Raw genomic sequence first — 19,753 nt, forward strand, 5'->3', positions numbered from 1 at the left:
CCTACATAGAGTACCCGGTGCAGGGGGCGTGGTAACGTAAGCACATGTGGGCCTGCAGAGGAGGTAGAGGGTTCTGTGAGCTGTGAGGGAAGAGCTCAGAGGCTGGGGCTCTGCCTGGGCCCTGCTGGAAGCCATCCTGACTTCCAGCACCAGCATGGTGGTGCTCATTTGCTAGCACAATAGCAATGCAACGTAGCACAGCAGCCTTTCCCTCCCACCAGGCCGTTCCCCACAGCGATAATGCCTGGCGCGAACAGCAGTGCACAGGACAGCGTGAGCAGCTGCAGCACTTGGACCCTGCCAGAGGGCCACAGCAGCCCACAGACCCACCTTGTTGGGGGTCTGTGTTAAGAGTGCAGCCCCCTCCCAACCCTACAGTCCCAGAACTGCATTCCCACTCCAAGGGCAGTGAGATGTGATTAGGGCTTTCACTGACAAGTTTTAACTTGCCCCTTCACCCGAGCCCACCCGAGCCAGACAGGAGGGAACTTTTCCTGTCTGCAGGGGCCCTCCATGTTAGTCACGTCTCAATGGGCAGCAGTCCCAGGGCACAGTGTGGTGATTCATTTTACTTCAAGTGGTGTATGGGGTTTGGTGTTTTCATTAGCTATAACAGCTCCCAGCATTACAGTCAGTAGTAAATAAATTCTAAGTTTGAGATAATCCCTTCATAAATTAGATTGCCCCCCCCAAGACAGGGTTTCTCTGTGTAACCCACAAGTTTGCTTACTATGATTAATAGGTGTATGCGACATGCTACCTATGTGCATAGAACAAATGCTGTGTTTCATTGAAAGGCCATCCCTGCTTCAGGCATCTGGGAGGTCTAAAAAGGCATTCCAATATGCATCATTTTCCAAAGAAAAAGAACTTCAAAAGTATTTCCCCGTTTAAATTTCAAGACTTAAAAACCACTGTGGTCATTTTGACAGGGAACGAGCAGCTGCCAACAAACTAGTCCGTCGAACAGAGAAGAAACTAAAAGAAATCTTCATGCAGGTTGAAGATGAGCGGCGACATGCGGATCAGTATAAAGAACAGGTAGGAGAAGCGCAAGTGGGGTGAGGGCTACAACGCTGGAAATGCTTCAACAAAGAAGTCAGAATTAAGAAAACGGTTTGAAAACCCTAATTGTGGTGCTTCAGCTGACGTGTAACAGCATCCCATGTTCCCACCAGTTACAATGAGGACAGAGCCAGTGAGGCTTTGAGGTGTGAGCCCTGGACTGGATTTTAAAGTAACATTCCGCTTCCTCCACTAAACTGCTTCACAGGCAAACAAGTTTCTCCCAGTTTTACTTCTTGAGTACAGTCAGCAGCCAGGAAACGGGGTGGAGGTAAAATGTGGGAGATGGTAAACAGCAAAAACTGGGGATATATGAAGAACGTATGCCCATATGCACACGCCCCAATACAGACACACGTGCTGGTCACCCATACATGCCTGGAATCCCAGTAGAGATCAAGATCGGGTCAAGGCCACCCCTTGCCTGGAGCCTGTCCACGCCTCCCGACCCTCCTGTCTGTGTACACACTGGGTAAAGACACACCCGTGTGCGAGAGACTGGTGCCTGTGGCCCACACCCTCGGGGCCTTTGCTTGCACCCATGAGGCACTAACCATCCCTGCAAGTCTAGAAGCAAAGGAGCCATTGGTGGGTTAAGAGGCAGGTGCACCACCAGAGCCAGGCGGTGGTGGCACACACCTTTAATCCCAGCACTCGGGAGGCAGAGGTAGGCGGATCTCTGCGAGTTCAAAGCCAGCCTGGTCTACAAAGTGAGTTCCAGGACAGCCTCCAAAACAATAGAGAGAAACCCTGTCTCGAAAAACCAAAAAAGAAAAAAAAAAAGAGGCAGGTGTGAATTGCACTTCCAAGAGTGGCTGTGCTGACCTCCAGGGTGCTATGGGGAACAGCCATGCTTCATGAGGGTGTCTTTGTCCACAACCCCATCAGTCACATGTGTGGAGATGGAAAACCAGGTTGTTTCTTCTATAGAAACTCAAGGTTAAGGCAATTTTAAGTTCCCAATTGTGTAGCTTGCTCTTTAAACACTGGCTCTGCTAAGCGAAGGTAAACAGATTCACCTTTTGCCTTTCATTCATGTAACTCGCCAAGATGGAGAAGGCCAATGCCAGGATGAAGCAGCTTAAACGCCAGCTGGAGGAAGCTGAAGAGGAGGCTACACGTGCCAACGCATCTCGGCGTAAACTCCAGAGGGAGCTGGATGATGCCACCGAAGCCAATGAGGGCCTGAGCCGTGAGGTCAGCACTCTCAAGAACCGTCTTAGGTAAGTGCAGTGAGCACGGTGGGCTGGCATGGCAGGCTTGATCGTTGGAGCTCGTGTCAATTCCTCTGGAATCCCTGCGGTCAAGTTTGATGCATGGCCTTTGTAGCAATGAGCAGGAGAAAGCAGAGGGGCAGGCCCACTCACTGTCCACCAGACCAGTGGAACACACACACATCTGCAGTCTGGCCTGGTGTTGGTCCACATCCAGACATCCACTTTGAAAGAGAGGATGCAGGTTCCACTCAATCGGGGCAAGAGCTCCCGGTCGGACCTGATACACCAGCGCTCCTCACTGTTCCTATGCAGGACAGTGAAGGAGCCAAAAGGCACAGCAGAGTGAAAGGTGTACACACTGCCCAGAAAAGCCAGTGAGTCAGGGTAGGCCTGCCCAGTGGGCAGAGGCTGCCAGAGTCCTGCATTTGTGTGGCCAGTAAACTGAGGCTAGGGTTTTAAAGGACTGTGGACTACAAAAGCATAGCTTAAGGTTGTGCTCTCTGGCCTTTTCAAGGGTGGCTGTGGGCAGATGGGGCTTTACCTTAATCCATCCTCCTTACGTACCACGTCTATCGGGGGCTGGGGGAGTGGGTGGAGAATGAGTGTTGTTTGGGGTTCAAAGCCACATGCTCTCATGCATTTCTCTCCCAGGCGGGGCGGCCCAATCAGCTTTTCTTCAAGCCGATCTGGCCGGCGCCAGCTACACATTGAGGGGGCATCACTGGAGCTATCTGACGATGACACTGAAAGCAAGACCAGTGATGTCAATGAGACGCAGCCACCCCAGTCAGAATAGACACGGGAGGCTGGAGGGGACACAGAGCAGGCCAGAAGTCAACCCAGCGCTAGTCTGCTTGAGCCCTGCACTCGGGAATGGCAATCTCCAGGATTCCTCACAGGAAGATCAACCGTGTCTTAAGGCTTTGCGGCCTGCGCAGACTGTATCTTGCTTCAGACTAGGTACAATTGCCCCCTTTTTATATATACACCTCCACCAGACATGCGTATTAAACAGACTGTCTCATCGTTGCATCTATTTTCCATATGTTCATCAAGAGACCACTTTATGACACATTAAGAGGAGATAACCCTTTTTGAACAAATTCTAAACCCTTGTTGCCAGTCACTGGGCCTGGGGCCCCAGGATGGTTGCTCAGTTGCTCTGCATGCTCTGTCGTCCTGACAGGTACCTTAGTTCTGTGCTCATGTGGCCCTGACCCCTCAACCACATCCAATCTCTTAGAACATTGTGAACCTAACCTTCGCTTGTATCATTTCCTTTGAATAATGATCACTGTCTCGGTGAGCAAACTGTGAATGGGGCTTTTGGAGGCTTAGGAGGGGTGGGTTGGATTGGGGAAGCAGCATCAATTTGGGGTTACCCTGCCCGTCTCCCAAGGGGTGGCCCTGCCCCTCAAATTTATGGTGTCCCCACCATCTCATGTGAATAGAATCTTTGGCCCAGGGCTGTCTGCGCACAGAGAGGATAGTGGTTACAACACAGCTAAGGCTCCCCAGGTGGCAGCCATCACAATGACTTCTAGGTAATCTCTCGAAGTGTCTGGCTTGCTGGGATGAGTATGCAATTCACTCAATTCAGGAGTGAGCCGCTGTGACCCTTGGGATGCTCACAGTCCTCTCCAACCAGCCAGACCCTCCTGCTGACCTTGCAAATTCAGCCACTGCTTTGAGCCCAAAACGGGAATGTTAGTTTTGTGTTGGAAGTGTGTTCCAAGTTTGTCAATGAGGCTACAGGACCTCGAGAACAGATGTCATCTGCCTGAATGTTGACATGCCAGTGGGCGTGTGATCCTTCATTTTTCCTTTTCCCTTCCTTTGGACAGTGTTACAATGAACACTTAGCATTCTGTTTTTGGTTGATAGTTGAGCAAACTGACATTACAGAAAGTGCCTTAGACACTACAGTACTAAGACAATGTTAAATATATTATTTGCCTCTATAACAACTTAATGTATTAAGTTTTGACTGTGCTTCATATCATGTACCTCTCTAGTAAGTAGTATAAACAAACATTCAGTGACAGCAAATCAGTGTTAATGACAGATCCCGATCCTCGGCAATGTGCTTGAAAACACAGCCCTTTTGGGTTAAAAGCTTTAACATCTGTTAGGAAGAGTTTGTCTCGTGGGTTTGGAACCCTTGATTTCCCCTGTATGGGTTGTACTGGCTGTTGACCACCAGACACCTGACTGCAAATATCTTTTCTTGTACTCCCATATTTCTAGACAAGGATTTTTGTAAGACAATAAATTTATTCATTATAGATATTTGCGCCTGCTCTGTTTACTTGGAGGAAAAAGCACCCGATGAGAACAAACAGACCTCAATAAACAAGATAATCATGTGAACATGAAGTCTGTTTCCTCACCTTCTGTTCCTGGTTTACCATCTGTATCCTGACTGGGGGTTATGCACATCTACCTGATCCATGAACCAAGCCCACCAGGTCTCCCAGAAACCAGCCATGCTTGCAGTGTTGGATCCCCGAAGGCAGGGAACAATGGAGGCGTCCTTGCTCAGCCCCACCAGTGAAGACTATGGCACATTATTTCTAAGGGGTCCTAGAAGTCTGGAACTGCATGTTTAGACAGGGTACATGTGGGCTACACACTAGGGAGGAGTCACTGGCTCCTCCCAGGCAGTCTTTCTGCTATGGACCATCTGGGGTTACAGAGAAACCCCAGGGGAAGCATGAGGTGAGCCACAGTACCAAGTGGACTTGAGTGTAGGCCTAGTAGGCATACGCACCTTACTAAAGGCACACTTAGGCCTCTTGCAACACAAGGACACAGGAAACCTGTCCCAACTAGGGGAGAAGAAAGATGAAACAAGATCTGTGGCCCAAGTCCAGTTCTGATTCCACAAAACACTAAGAAAGAACCCTTCCTCACTTTGGCCGGGCGTTGGTGGCGCACGCCTTTAATCCCAGCACTCGGGAGGCAGAGGCAGGCGGATCTCTGTGAGTTCGAGGCCAGCCTGGTCTACAAAGTGAGTTCCAGGACAGCCTCCAAAGCCACAGAGAAACCCTGTCTCGGAAAAAAAGAAAAAAGAAAAAAAAAATTCCTCACTTTGTCGTTAAATGTAGTTTAAACACTCTATTGGACACTAGGTATAATTATGCACATTGTTTAAGTGCAACACTGAGTTGATTCCTAGCCTGCCAGCTTGAAGGCACACTGGGATCCAAAGTCCTGATACCAGGAAAAGTCCGGTCCTTTGTTTCTCGTCAGTTCCCTCCATGGCTGGAACCTCAGCTAAGATGTCCATCTATCCAACTGCTCTGGTTTGACTGACCCACAGCCAATGTTACGGAGGGACGGATGTTAAATACAGAATGAAGAACACTAGAAAGCATGCCTTCCTCCTCCAGGCTTGTCCCTGCCTCCCACACAAAAACAAAAGCTAGACTCTGGAAGGGAGAACTGGTAGCTTCTCTTCCCCCAGTCTCCTGTGGCTACTATGGACTGCCTATCCCCTCTGCTTCCCTACCTTCCTGAGAGACTAAAAACTAACAGTCTCCACTAAAAGGCTGCCCCTAATCCAGCTCAGGACCAGACCCTGCAATCAGTCCACTCCTGTCTGGTAAAACAGTTAACTGTCAGGAATGTGACATGAAGCTATGGAAGGGTATGATTACCTCACGGTGCTGGTCTCAATACTAGCTGTATTATAGTACCTATATGCTATGCCAAGAAGTGAGCAAAGACCCTTCGACCTCATGAGATTGGAAATTCATTACATTAACTCGTTACAAAAGTGGTCTTCTTTGTTTTCAAAGTATGCTCCATTCCAACTTACTTGATGTCATGAAACCCTTTAGAGATGATATAACTGGTACAGATTCTAAAATGCCCAAAATCTCATGCAGTTCACAGTCATGGCAGTAGGTGGCACTTTGGGATGTGGCTATTGTTGCCTGGCTCAAATTGCAGAATGGCTGTCAGCCACTTAGAAAATTCTGGAAGTGACAGAGGAAGGTGCTTTTCAGGAATGCCACATCACCAAAACCACAGTACAAAGGATGATGAAACCGCCTGGGAAAACATGGTCAAGGGCAACTCCAGGTCAAAAGAATGATTCAGATTGAGGGCTCACAGCCAAGTTCTAGGAATCTCTCATTCTTTTCAAGGTATATGAACTGTGACAGAATTAGAAATGTCAAGTGCCTGGTGTGGTGGGACATGCCTTTAACCCTAGCATTAGGAAAAACAGGGCCGCAGACCTACCGAGAAAACACAAATCTGTCAGAAAACACAAAATTTTTCAACATTCCAATTTTTCAGTGATATAGAAAGTCTTAAGTGGGGCCTGGAAATCCCAGCACTGGCTACTCTTCCAGAAGATCCAGGTTCAATTCCCAGCACCCACAACCATCTATAACTCCAGAACCAATGGGTCTGACAACTTCTGGCCTCCAAGAGCACCAGGCTTACACATGGTACACAAACATACATCCAGGCAAACACCATACACAGGAAGTAAGAATTTTTGTAAAGGTCTAGTTGGTGAGCATTTCCATAGTTCTAGATGCTATATTGTTCTCAATGGCTAAGAAAACAAAGGGGCATCTTCTAACTAGTGTCGCGGATTCTGCAAACACATGGCCCTCTTCTCTTGCATCCAGGGCTGGGGTACAACCTGGGAAGCTGCTTTACTACTCTGGGGTGGCTGTTGGGGCAGGTGAAAGCAGCTAGCTCAGCACTGCATGACTACACTGGATCTATAATGCTAAGCCACCCTACCCATCCCCTGCCACCAGACACTAAAACTTACTCAAGTTTATCCCAAAGGCAGGCTTTTATAGCTACCATATTGTTAGGCCAGATTAAGACATGGAGAATAACATAATGAAATTAACGATTTCAAAATACATCCCCTCCCTCCACCCCAACAGTGGGATCAATATTTTGTTCCTAGCTAAAACTTACGAAAATAAACAAGTGTTTCCTAACTCGTCTTTTGTGCACTGAGCAGCAGGGCTTGGCCACTAAGCCTCACTCACTCACAAGTGATACAAGCCCACACTGCCAATCCCCACAAGTGAGCCCCGCCCTCCTGCCAGGCCTTTACCCATGACCACAGTTGAGGCAGGAGTCTACGTACTGCATGGTAGTGGAGATGGCAGTTGAGTATGACACCTGCTTACAAAATATCAGGTCGGTGAAAAGTTTAAACTTCGTTCCAGTGGGTCACATCTGCCTCAGGGAAGGCTTCCTAAAGAGGACAAAGAATCACAAAAGAGCACAAAGCCCATTTGGCCCCCAACATAGGCACTAACAATGTGTTCTTTGTTTTCACATTTGCCTTTCTAAGCCAGGCCCATATATAAATCTCTGAGCTCAGGAGGCTGAGGCAGGAGGAATGAATGCCCAGGTCCTTACTACACAGTGAGTTTGCTAGGCCTCCAGTGTGGGAAGGAGCACAGCAGAAAACGATAATGGTCCCATTTCCAATCCTGGCCTTGCTCTGAGCTGTCCCTTCTGCTCATTTATACAGTCCCTCTGGCCTCACACATGAGATTTTAGGCTCTGAGCCAAGAAGTGGACATTTGGGGGGGGCAAGATCAGCACTTCAAAAGGGAAGGCTGCCACAGACCCACCTAGCTCATCGAGTTCCCAGCCCTGAGGATTCAACGGGCGTTCACCAGGAAAGCAGGGACTCGGCAAACTTTAGAGCAGTGGTTCTCAACCTGTGGATTGCAACCCCTCGAGGTCACACTGGATATCTCCATTACAATCCATAACTAGCAAAATGAGAATTATGAAGTAGCAACAAAAATAACTTTACGGTTGGGGGTCACTATAACATGAGGAACTGTATTAAAGGGTCACAGCATTAGGAAGGTTGAGAACCACTATACTAGAGAGTCAGACCTAGGTCAGTAAGTAGAAAATATCCTGGCCCATCCATCTCAGAGGGTGCCGAGGATGGTGACCAACCAGTGTCCTCAGGGTTCTGTGAAGAGGGCTGCTGCTACAAGCGTGTTTAAAAACAAGCAAATGGTCATCTGCTACTTCTTTGGGCCTGGATCCAAAGCAGCAGTAATATCCCATCCCTGTGAGAGCAGCAAGACAGAGCAGTCTGGAGTACAAAGCCTCAAACATCTGAGCAATCCCTGGGAGCTAGAGATGAGGACTCAGCCTCACCCCTGCTTCCACAAAGACCTGCTAACTGCTCCAACCTCTGACCTAACCCAACCCTTCCAAAGGGAGTTCGGCAAGAAGCTGAAGGCAGCTGCACATTACACACCATTTTCCAGCTTTCAGGACAATCGATGAGACTGTACACACTGCTTTCCACCGTCTGCACACGTGACTGCAGGTGCCTCTTGGTGAGTCAGCTTAGAACAAAATCTCCAAGAACAAACAATAAGCAGATATTCCTGTCATTTGTTAACAGAAAAAGTCTGAAGGTTCTCCATGTTTTTCTTACTCAGGGATCTGACTCCCTTATCTTCATTTCATTTGGGTTTTTTTTTGTTTTTGTTTTTTGCTATTTTATGGTTTGTTTTTTGAGGTGGGGGTGGAGACAAGGTCTCTCTACATAGTTCTGGGTGTCCTGGGGCTCACTGTGTACACCAGGCTAGCCTCCACCTCTAACTCACATCCACCTGCCTCCGCCACCACACTCAGCACACTTGCAGTTTTTTGTTGTTTTGGTTTTGTTTTTTTGTTTTTTTGTTTTGTTTTGTTTTGTTTTGTTTTGGAGCCTGTCCTGGAACTCGCTCTGTAGACCAAGGCTGGCCTCGAACTCACAAGAGATCCGCCTGCCTCTGCCTCCCGAGTGCTGGGATTAAAGGCATGCGCCACCAACGCCCAGCACACTTGCAGTTTTAAGCTATGAAGCATGCTGTTGTGTCTGTGCTGCTGTGAGCAGGCAGAGTTCAGACAACACACACAGACCCCATCTTGCCATTTCCTCAACATGGCACCTGGAACTTTTTTTTTTTTTTTTTTTTTTTTGCTAACACCAACCCAAGGAAAGAAGTGTGAGAGAAGCCCATGTCCATGTAATTCTCTAATGCCAGGACTTCTGGCACACAATGCTGTATATAGTACAACTAGAGACCAGCTCCTGGGTCTATGTGGGTACTCCATGCCCTGGCAAACGCACCAGTCTGGTCTTCTCTACCATCCTGTGGGCCTGAATAAGGCATCTCCTGAGGTCTCAATCTTCTGTCTCATTTCATACCTGTTTGCCACCACACATCCCATGGGGGAGAAGAAACGTTGAACAGCCTTTGTATGCCCTTTTCTCAAGAATGGCAGGAACTAAATAAAGCAATCTCGACCTTTTTTTTCTGTGAAATTTATTGTTTCCACATTAAAAGATTTTTTTTTTGGAGGGAAGTATCTTCTTTTACCACATGATGATCCTATACAGCTGCCCAGAATAGGACACCATCATAAGTCGTTAATTAACATGCCATATTGAGTCTGAATAAATAAAAGCTACAAAGCCCAAGTTATATACAAATATCTTAGGCAATAATGTTTACAAACCTATATACAATAAAACAAATGTAAACAGTAAGTGCAGCATGAGAATAACCAAAGGTGCACGGGACAAACACTTCTGGCCAGTCTGTCCCCAAGAGCTGGCACCAGCCAGCCCCAGAATCAGGCCCCTCAACCTTTCCCAATGCAACTGGATGGATCTTCAGAAGAGAAAACAAAATGCGCTAAGAGATGTCATCGAACTGAGGGACTACAAAGCTGGTGAGGAGGTTGCCACCTACCTCCTCTGAGTCCGAGGCACGCAGTGGCTCAGCCCTGGAGTGCCCAGGTCCCAGATGCCCTGTCTCCTGCAGCTCAGACAGCATCTTGCTGCTTTAGAGAGCAAGCCTATGGGACGGGTTGCTTACATTAGGTCAGAAGTACAGACAATATTCCCCAATTCAGAGTCAGTCCTGACTCTGAACTATAGGGTGAGATTGGAGGACACATGATTGTGAGCACTGAAGATGCATGGGTGGGAGTTTAGAAGGGTCTTGTCAACCTGATTGAGGAGAACTTCTAGAAGATCTGCAATGTCCTAAACATAACTAAATCCTATCAGCACAGCAAAATGGGGGCTATGAGGCAGATGTGATGAACGGGTACTTCCACATCCAGTGATCAAGTAATACATGTATGTATCACCTATGACCCACAAAAGTGCAATCATGTGAAACCAACGGCACTACGGCGAGAAGAGAAAATAGCCAGTATTGATATCGCGCTGAGTCCTGGGGCTGGGCAGAGCCCAGCAGCCGCCACTGCATGCAGCCTGCCCTCTGCCAGTGGTGGAGAGGCAGACGGGCACAGGGCTGGACCCAGGTACCGAGGGGCAAGGCGTAGGTGTCCTGGGCTGCTGGAAGAGGGCAGGGGCCCCACCTGGAGGCCGGGCACTCACACACTGAGAGGCAGCATACCCGGTGCTGACGATGGGCGTGAGGAGCCCAGTCCAGGAGGAGGAGGAGCTGGGTCAAAGCCGTTTACTGCCCTGTGAGGTGACCAGAATAGCAAGGGAAGAAGAGAAGAAAAAAGGCTCATTTAAATCACTCTACACATAGGAAGCTTGGCTGCTTTCTGTAACTAGTCCTCTTCCTTGCCCACAGTAGAATCCCAAATCCCAAAGTGGCTGCCCAGAAGACACTGGTAATAAGAGAATAGACAGCTCACAGTCCTGGGGTGCTGAGACCGTGACCCCTTTCTAGTCAACCTTGCCATATTGGCCACTATGACCACAATATGATTTTTTTGTTGTTTTTTTTAACCATCAAAAAGTCTAAATGTCTGGCAATAGACAGCTAAATAATTATACAACAAAACAATATAAACACAACTATTAAGAATATATTCTACCGTATTTTTAATAGCAAGGGAAAATATTCAGTATGTATTTAATGATACAAGGAAAAAGAGGCAGGATACCCAAACTGCCTATTTTCAGTGTGATGTTAAAAGAAAAAAGAAAATTCAAGCAGTATATACCCTAGATTCTATTCTAGCCTCTTACACAGACACTATGGATTTATGTAGTTCAGTCTAGAATGAATAACTCTTTAGACAAATACATATGTAAATACACACCATATGGATTATATTACATATATACATATATGTAATGAAATCATCTATATCACAGAAGGAAATTTTAACAAAATGTATTCTTCCCTGGGTTGTAGATACTTTAGTTTATACTTTATTATTTTACAAATCTATTGTAATACCATTATCTCAAAAGAGAAAAAAACTAATGTTTAACAAACAAAACTGGATAGGAAGACCTGGGTCTTTTTGTACTTATACACAGCAACCCAGCTCCACACAAGGACACCCAGCAAGGTGGAGGGCACCCCCAAATCCACCCACCAGCATGCAGACCCAGGAAGCAAAGGGAAGGGAGAGGTACAAGATCTCAGGGGGCAATTTCAGCCTTTCTAGTCAAAGACACTTCCTAGGCGACTCCATCCTATTAGCAACTTTGACAAACCACACTCCCCCATTCTTGCCCACCACTGTCATCTACTTGCTTGTGGAAGGATCCAAGGAGCTAAACACAGACTCACAAAGAGACATTCTCTAAAAAGTGAGCCACATATTCCCTGCAAAGACCACGGTTCATAAGCAGTCACTCCCAGAACACAGAAACTAACATGCAGAGACGGAGGGTCTTGACCAAGAACCCCAACTACTTTCAGGAAACAAGAGTTCATGTTTCAAGAAACTGAACACAGCTCATACTCGGAATCTGCAATCAAGCCTTACATAGAAACCATCAGCAGCAGGAAAGACCCTCTGATACACCCTACTCCTCAGCCCCCAACCCCATGCCTTGTTCTACTTCCATGCTAGACAGCAGAATTTTCTCTTCAAAACTTTCCCAAAAGTTTCTTCACCTAGGACCACAGTCTGTTTGCCAGTGCAGCGCCTGCCTATCTGTTGTTTGCCTATGTAAAGCCCAGAGCTCCCAGTGCTTTTCAACAACCATAGGAAGAACTACACAGGAGACCTAGTGAACCTCCATCCCTGTCCTCAACAGAGCCAGGCAAGCTATACTACAGAAAGCCTCCAACTCATCAGACAGGGACACATAGGTTGCCAAAATTTTGTCATATGGCCAACTGGAGTGTGCAAAAGCAGCAGCCATGAAGACAGTCCCAAGAGTCAGGACTCAATTAATACACTTTAAAGTAGCATCAAGTCCATCTCTATTGTTACAGAGGAAAGCAAACCAAGAGAAGATCTAGTCATTAACCTAGGCTCACCCACCAAACTATTATTAGTGAGTTGTTCAGCCCCAACTACCCCAGGTAACCCACCCCTTCCCAGCCACCTCTAGTCACAGGCCACTCAGGAGCCTTCAGAGAGCAACACTTCCATGCTCCCTTGTATGCATGTATTCTGGTGGGAAGCCAGTAACATGTCTGTGTGGTGGGAGAACTTGGAGGTGAGTTGGGCAGAATGTCTCACCTAGCACTTCTCTTCTGAATCAAGAGGTAGGAAGTTAAAACTAGAAGAAAAGGAAGCTGAACTCCACGAGAGCTTTTAGTCTACAGAGGCTCCTTCAGGCAACTGTAAAATGTATTTAATGAAGGTTCCCAAGAGAAGAAAAGCCTTCAGATACACCAGGTACAGAGATAGAAAAATAAATACCCAGTGGGTCACACAGAATTAAACTCCAGAAAGGTGCTTTAGCAACAGAAACTGCACCTCTGCGGCCAGCCAGGAGGGCTATTATCTAACAATATAAAAAAGCAAAGCTCAGTCTATCGAGGGAGCAAGATGAGTGCTTCTGAAAGGGCAGTCAGAGGAAGGAGGGCAGCTTACGCTGATTCTCAAGAAGAGGTCAGAACGGACATCCGGAGCCCAGCTCTCCCTGTGTGTAAACAGAAGCATGGTGCAGCCTCAGGCTGCTCCAGTACTCTGCCCAGGCTATGCCAACAATCAAACAATTCAGAAAGGGAGGATAGATTCTACACACCTCTCATTTACCACCCCAGTTTAATGGGGAAACACAAAAGTGAGCACAGAACAAGAGAATTCATTATCACCAGTTTCTGATAGGACAACACACAAGGAAGCCCTTCCCCATGCAGACAGTGAGATGTAACCCTGCCCTAGCGTAGAGTGCACCACCAGGTGACTCTCACAGCCACTCAGGACCACAGCACTGAGGGTTTATTTTGTTGAAGTGGTGTCTCATTCTTGCCAAGCTGGCTTCAACTCCTGAGCTCAAGTCACCTTCTGCCCCAGCCACCCAACAAGCTAAGACCACAGACACACAGAACTAACAGCAATAATGTAATCAAGTCAAGACAGGGTCTCAAAAGCTCACTCATGAGCTAAAGATTGATTAACCCTAGTCAGCCCCATGCAGTTAGTAAAACCAGATTGTTAATGTGTCCTCCACCACACAGCATGAGTAAGACGGAAAAAGAGAGAGCACAGCAAACAAATTGAGTTACCCATGAACAACGTGGGAAATATGACTTTTTCTTGCCTAATAAAAAAAAAGGAAAAATCATTAAATGGCAATACAAACACTATTTTCACATCATGCCCTGAAATGATCCCACACCTACCTACGTACGACCCAGAAAAACCTGACTGGTTGGCCCACCATTTGCACCATGTGCAAGCAATATACATGAAACCAGATTAGAGTTATGGAAGAAAAAAATGTTTTAGAGCAAATTCAAGTAGCATATAAATTTAAGCTGGAACATAAAGAGTGTCAGTGGTAGGAAAAACTAGGGCGACCAGGAACAGCAGCCTGCATCTGAGGGGCTGGCAGAAACCTCAGAAGACAAACTCCTGGTTCTAAGAAGTCCTCAGATAACCAGAATCTGCAAATACTTCTGACTCACTTAAGGCCATGGACCCAGTTTAGGTGTGTGTAGTTTCATATGCAAGGCTTCAAACCTCCCAAGAAAATCCACCTGTCAGTCTTCAGTCACACTAGTAAGCTACAGTGATGGAGCTACATACAGAGAGCCTCCTCAGGAGCAAAGGGCAAGCAACATGCTCAAGTCCCAAGCCACACTTCCCTTACAAAGACTGGCTTTTCTTTGACAAGCCAGAATTAATCATGCATCTGGTGGTCAGGCTGTTTGCCCTTTCCTCTTAGAGTTGGCACATACCATCTTGATTTTTATCTAGTCAATAGGTAAAAAGACAGGCTGACCACAAGAAAGCCAGAATGAAAGCAAAGCAGCAAGAAGCAGTAACAGCTAACCCTCCAGAGCAGTGAAGAGACAAGGATTCCTGAGACAACAAAAGGTTAACACTGCAGTGTGTAGCCACAAGCCACTTGTCACACAAGGCAAACACATAAGGCTAATCCATAAAAGCATATTTCATTGTTGGTAGAAACAGCACAACACAAATAGCAACTATCTGGTTCTGTCAGGAAGCACGTTTCCCATTATTCAGCTCAAGAAATAGGTGAAATGCTACATCTAGCTGTTCCTGGAGGCAAGAGTTCAGGCAGAGCTCCACAGTCACTCCTTTCAGCTTAAACTGACGCTCCACATCCAAGGGCAGGTCCATTATCTCTGAGCAATGCCTGCCCTGGTACTCTGAGGTGGGAGGCAAGTACAAGAGAGCAGTGAGTCTTATGATAGTCTATTCCTCCCTCCCTATGACCACCTGCCAGCACTTTCCATACAAAAGTCCCTATCCACCAATGGTTCATGTCTCCTCTCACACTGTAAGATGCCACCTGTAGCCCATCAAGAAATATAATTCCAGAGACAGAGTCTAGTAACTACTCAGTTGGAATAAGCACACATTTTCAACGCTCTTGAAGATTTCCTCTTAATTTCTCTGTGTTGTTAGGAGAATGACTAATGAGAAAATGCCTGTCTGTGTCATATTGTTCCAGAACAGTCCAAAAACTGGCGCTCCCAAGCCTGATGAAAGTTAATTTTATACTTATTCCACCTGAGGAACCCTAAGAGATAGAACAGAGTTCTGACTTAAATACTGATATTTTATAATGTGCTTTTTAGTAGGAAGTCCTTGTTGTAACCTTCAAGACAGAAGTGTCATAAGAAACAGCAATAGACCAGAATACTACACTACAGAGGTGAACAATAAAACTCTTAAGACTAGATTGTAGGGGTTAGAGAGATGGCCCAGGGGCTAAGAGCACTGCTTGCTCTTCCAGAGGTCCTGGGTTCAACTACCAGCAACCACATGGTAGCCTACACCATCTACATTGGGATCTGATGCCCTCTTCCAGCATAAAGTTGCACATGCAGATAGAGCACTTATATACATAAAATTAAATAAATAAATAATCTATCTATCTAAACAAAGAGTAGACTGTAGCTGGGCATGGAGGTGCACACCTTTAAGCCTAGAACTCAGAGGCAGCTCTCTGTGAGTTTCAGGTCATCCTGGTCTACATAGTGAGTTCCAGGACAGCCAGCCCTGGACAGAAAAAAACTTGTCTTAAAAAACAAAATAGCAGACTATATAGAACAATCAGGTCTTCCATAAACAGCTGTAACTATTTAAGACATCAGAAAATAGAAGTGCCTTTAAAAATATTGTGAAACATTCTAGAGCTGTCCCTGCTTTGTTTGCTGTTAGTTTTAAAGCTGCCTATTCCATTCACAAGAGACAATGGCAAGGGATCATGAGCACATCAGCTGCTGTTCCAGCAACAACTACCTAAGGTAACATGGTCAACAGACAGATTATAGGTCCTAACTAGTTCCATATATTAAATCACATCTGTAACAAGATGGCTGTACATATTAGAAAGAAAACAAATAAAACAGAATGAAAGGTACTTCCAGGCAAAGATACTGGCAATGTAAATCAAAACAGGCTAGGACCAAGTAATATTTAAAGTATACTCTTGTAGATGTGTTGCAAGAAGTTTATAGCAGATGCATAAAAATCTGCTTTTACATGCCTGAAAAATTAATTCTAAGTAATGACAAAAATAGTGCAAAAGTAGAAAACTTATCTTCACATACTTCTATGCCAAACGAATTTTCTTCACTAACGACATACCACTGCTTCAAGCTTAAAAGCTTTTTTAAATTTGAATACACACACACACACACACACACACACACACACACACACACACACCTTCCCTATTGTTTTCTTTTTGTTTTTCTGAGAGTCTTCCTGAAACAGAGAGCTGGCTAGAAACTCACTAGATAGACCAGGCTGACCCTGAACTCTGATCTGTATTTGAACCAGTGTCTAAATACTTTAGGATTTTGTATTTTTCTAAACTATTCAAATAAATGGTTTACCATATAGTCTGAATACAAATAATTACAGTGTTCTCCCCTTAACAGATTTGCTGAATTTTCCAAGCTGTAAGTACCAGGCGGGCAGGCCACAGCAGCCCTGCACATTCTCCTGAGCCCAGCACAGGTCCCTTTAAGAGTCTACCCCCAGAACAGATGCTGTAGACTCCAGGGGCAGCAAACTCCTTGAGAACCAGCAAAACAACAACAGATCTCTGTCCTCTGGGACTTGAGTAAGATGATCCTGGGGAAGCTCATCAGCACATAACGTGGTGAGTCCAAGGATTGGGGCTGTCGCTCAGTGGTAGAATAAATGTCTGGCAGATGAGGCCCTAGGCTTTATCCCTAGAACTGGCAAAAAACTTACCCTTTATGGAAGAAGGTCCCTCGCCCTGACCTTGGGCACTCTGGGCCGTTGCTATTCATCACCCCACAGTTAACGCTCCCTGGGATATAGGGTTTTCGTGATGCCTGGTCTTTTGCAAAGTTCCTGCAAGCTGCTAATTTGGATTCTAAAGCCTACAAAGAAAGGAGAAACGGCTGTCAAAACATTGGCCATACAGAAAATATTTGCATTTCAAACCATTTCTATTTCAGGCTTCAACCCTTACCCTCCAGGACAACTGTGTCATTGGTTAAGTCATAATCACTTGTCTTTCTGGTAGAACAAGGAACACTTACAATGATTTAAATCAGGGAACAGAGACCAGACCAGAATGTCTAGAGGACATATGCAGTCAAAATGCCAACAAGGGTGATGGTCAAAAGAGATGTAAAATGAAGAGAAAGAATGGCCTTTATTTTTTCTTTTTAAAATTAAAAAGGCCAGGCAATGGTGGGAATCATCTTTAATCTTAGCACTTCAGAGGCAGAACCAGGCAGATTTCTGTGAGTTTCGAGGCCAGTCTGTCAAGGCTACATAGTGAGACCCTGGCTTTAAAACTAAAATAACTAGTATAGTAAGTCCAAGCATTAAGCAGGCAGAGACAGAAGAAGCATGAGTTCAAGGCCAGCCTGGACTATAGTGAGTTGTATGCCAGTGTGAACTATGTACCTAGTGGACAATGTCTCAAAGAAAAGAGGAAGAGGAGGGGAGAGGGAGAGGAGGCAGGAGGAGGAGGGGGAGGGAGGGGGAGGGAGGGGAGGGAAGAAGGAAATGGGTGATGAAGGGAGAGAGCAAGGAGGCCTAAGAGTCCTGCAGCTGAGTGACAGAATACCAGCTTACCATTCAAGAGGCTCCAGGGACCCAACAAGATGGCCTAGTGTAAAGGCATTTCCCTCAGAAGTAAAAGTGCTTGCCATGTAAGCCTGCCAACCTGAGTTTGTTCCCTAGAACTGACATTTAAAAAACAAATACACAAAGGTCTGAGGCTAGAGAGGTGATGGTTCAGTGGTTAAGAAATTGTACTGCTCTTCCAGAGGACCTGAGTTCAGTTCCCAGAACCCACATCAGGTGACCTGTAACTCCAGCTCTAGGGGATCTGACCTGTCAGGCCTAGTAGGGCACCTGCATTCACATGCACATACCCAGACAGACACACATATACACATAACTAAAGAATAATAAAAATAAATTCTTGGGGTTTTTTTGTTGTTTTTGTTGGTTGGGGTATGGTTTGGTTTGGTTTCTCGAGACAGAGTTTTTCTGTGTAGCTCTGGCTGTCCTGGAACTAACTCTGTAAATCAGGCTGGCCTTGGACTCAGAGATCCACCTGCCTCTGCCTACCAAGTGCTGGGATTAAAGGTGTATGCCCACTGCCCAGCTCATTTTATTAATGTATGTATGTGCATGCCTGTGTGAGTGTATGTGCACCATGTGCAGGATGATGCCCATGAAGGGCAGAAGGAGCAGATCCTGGAGCTGGAGTTACAGGCGATTATATGAAACCTCATGTTGGTGCTGGGAGCCAAACCTAGGTCCTCTGAAAGTGCAGCAGTGCTCTTAACCACTAAACCATTTCTGCAGCTCCCTCAACTTTTAAGTGACTCTGGATTTAATTTCCAGCATGTGCACATGTACAAACATGCACATGCGCGTGCGCGCGCACGCACACACACACACACACCCCTACACAGAGACAGCAAGAGAGAGAAATCACATATAAAATACATGGTATAGCTGGGCATGATGATGTGTGATCTCCAGAGACAAAAAAGAGAGAGTTAAGACCATCCTGGGTACATGATAAGATCAAAAAAAAATTTTAATTGTTCTCCATTACAATTCTATGAGAAATGACATATACATGAGCATCATATCATAAACTCAATTTACAGAGCCAAACAAGAGAGAGTTCAAGAAGAAATAGAGGAGGGAGAGAAGAGGGAATTAAGATCTAATCTAACAAATTCAGAAGACAATTTAACAAGTTAATGAGGCCGGGAATGAAGCTCAGGAGTGGAGTACACACTTACTATATATGAGGCCAGGGTCCCAACTCTAACACAATAAAGAAAGTAATTAATAAATAAATAAGTAAATAAATGCATTTACTTAAATTGGATTGAGAGGAGACAAGTTAAATTCCTTTTTTGCTTAAAGAAAGAAAATAAATCATTTTAAATTACGGGAATAAACCCCACAACTCTTACAACAAATAGCATTAAAAACATGGTTACCTCAGGAGTGAGGAAAGAAAGCTATAATGTGCTACAAGAGTAATTTAAGCCAATTTTTATACTAACTTTAAAATGAGAATTGGGAACTAACAGGATGGCTAAAGAATAGTCCACTTTAAGACGGAGGGTCAGGGCAGCAAACAAAGGACTCTGTCTTAGACTCATTCTTCCCTCACACCTCTCTTTGAGTCAGAGTCTTATATAGACCAAGCTTGACTCAAACTCACAATCCTCCCGCTTCAGCTTCCTGGAGTGTTGGAATTGCAAGTATACACCATCACACCCAGCCCATTACTTATTTAGATAAAGTAGTCCAATTTCTGCTTTTTTCATAAAGTGTCTTACACAAACATAAGGGGAGGGGGCACAGTGAGTTAAGCACTGCCACACAAACTGGTAACCTAAATTCAGATTCCAGGAACCCACATCCAAATCCAACACCCCAAGCATCTATAGTCCCAGCAGACAGCAACTGGGAGATGGAAGGCTGCATGCTCACCAGTTAGCTAGCCTGATTACACCAAACAGTGAGCTGTGGACCCCATCTCTTATTAGTGGAGGCAGAGATGA

The 19,753-nt window shown here is 45.7% G+C and overlaps 2 protein-coding genes across 9 annotated transcripts in view; one reads left to right on the top strand and one right to left on the bottom strand.

The window, feature by feature from the left end:
* Positions 1-4,571, top strand: part of Myh10 (myosin heavy chain 10) — a 128,958-nt gene extending 124,387 nt beyond the window's left edge. For all 3 annotated transcript variants that reach the window (XM_040748924.1, XM_040748925.1, XM_040748923.1), the window contains 3 exons: positions 933-1,041; positions 2,116-2,288; positions 2,934-4,571. In XM_040748924.1, coding sequence (XP_040604858.1) covers positions 933-1,041; positions 2,116-2,288; positions 2,934-3,078 — 427 coding nt within the window. In that variant the 3' untranslated portion in view covers positions 3,079-4,571. The remainder of the gene's footprint in view (positions 1-932; positions 1,042-2,115; positions 2,289-2,933) is intronic.
* A 5,034-nt stretch (positions 4,572-9,605) lies between these two features.
* The window catches only part of Ndel1 (nudE neurodevelopment protein 1 like 1), a 47,239-nt gene continuing 37,091 nt past the window's right edge, over positions 9,606-19,753 (bottom strand). For 5 of the 6 annotated variants that reach the window (XM_040748929.1, XM_040748930.1, XM_040748926.1 and 2 more), the window contains 2 exons: positions 16,932-17,083; positions 9,606-10,788 (listed from right to left, as the gene is read on the bottom strand). In XM_040748929.1, coding sequence (XP_040604863.1) covers positions 10,695-10,788; positions 16,932-17,083 — 246 coding nt within the window. In that variant the 3' untranslated portion in view covers positions 9,606-10,694. Of the gene's footprint in view, positions 10,789-13,756; positions 13,792-16,931; positions 17,084-19,753 lie in introns of all 6 variants that reach the window. The other variant, XM_040748931.1, reaches the window with a different exon arrangement.

This window comes from Mesocricetus auratus, unplaced genomic scaffold, assembly GCF_017639785.1.
Source record: "Mesocricetus auratus isolate SY011 unplaced genomic scaffold, BCM_Maur_2.0 Super-Scaffold_100007, whole genome shotgun sequence".
Taxonomy (NCBI): domain Eukaryota; kingdom Metazoa; phylum Chordata; class Mammalia; order Rodentia; family Cricetidae; genus Mesocricetus; species Mesocricetus auratus.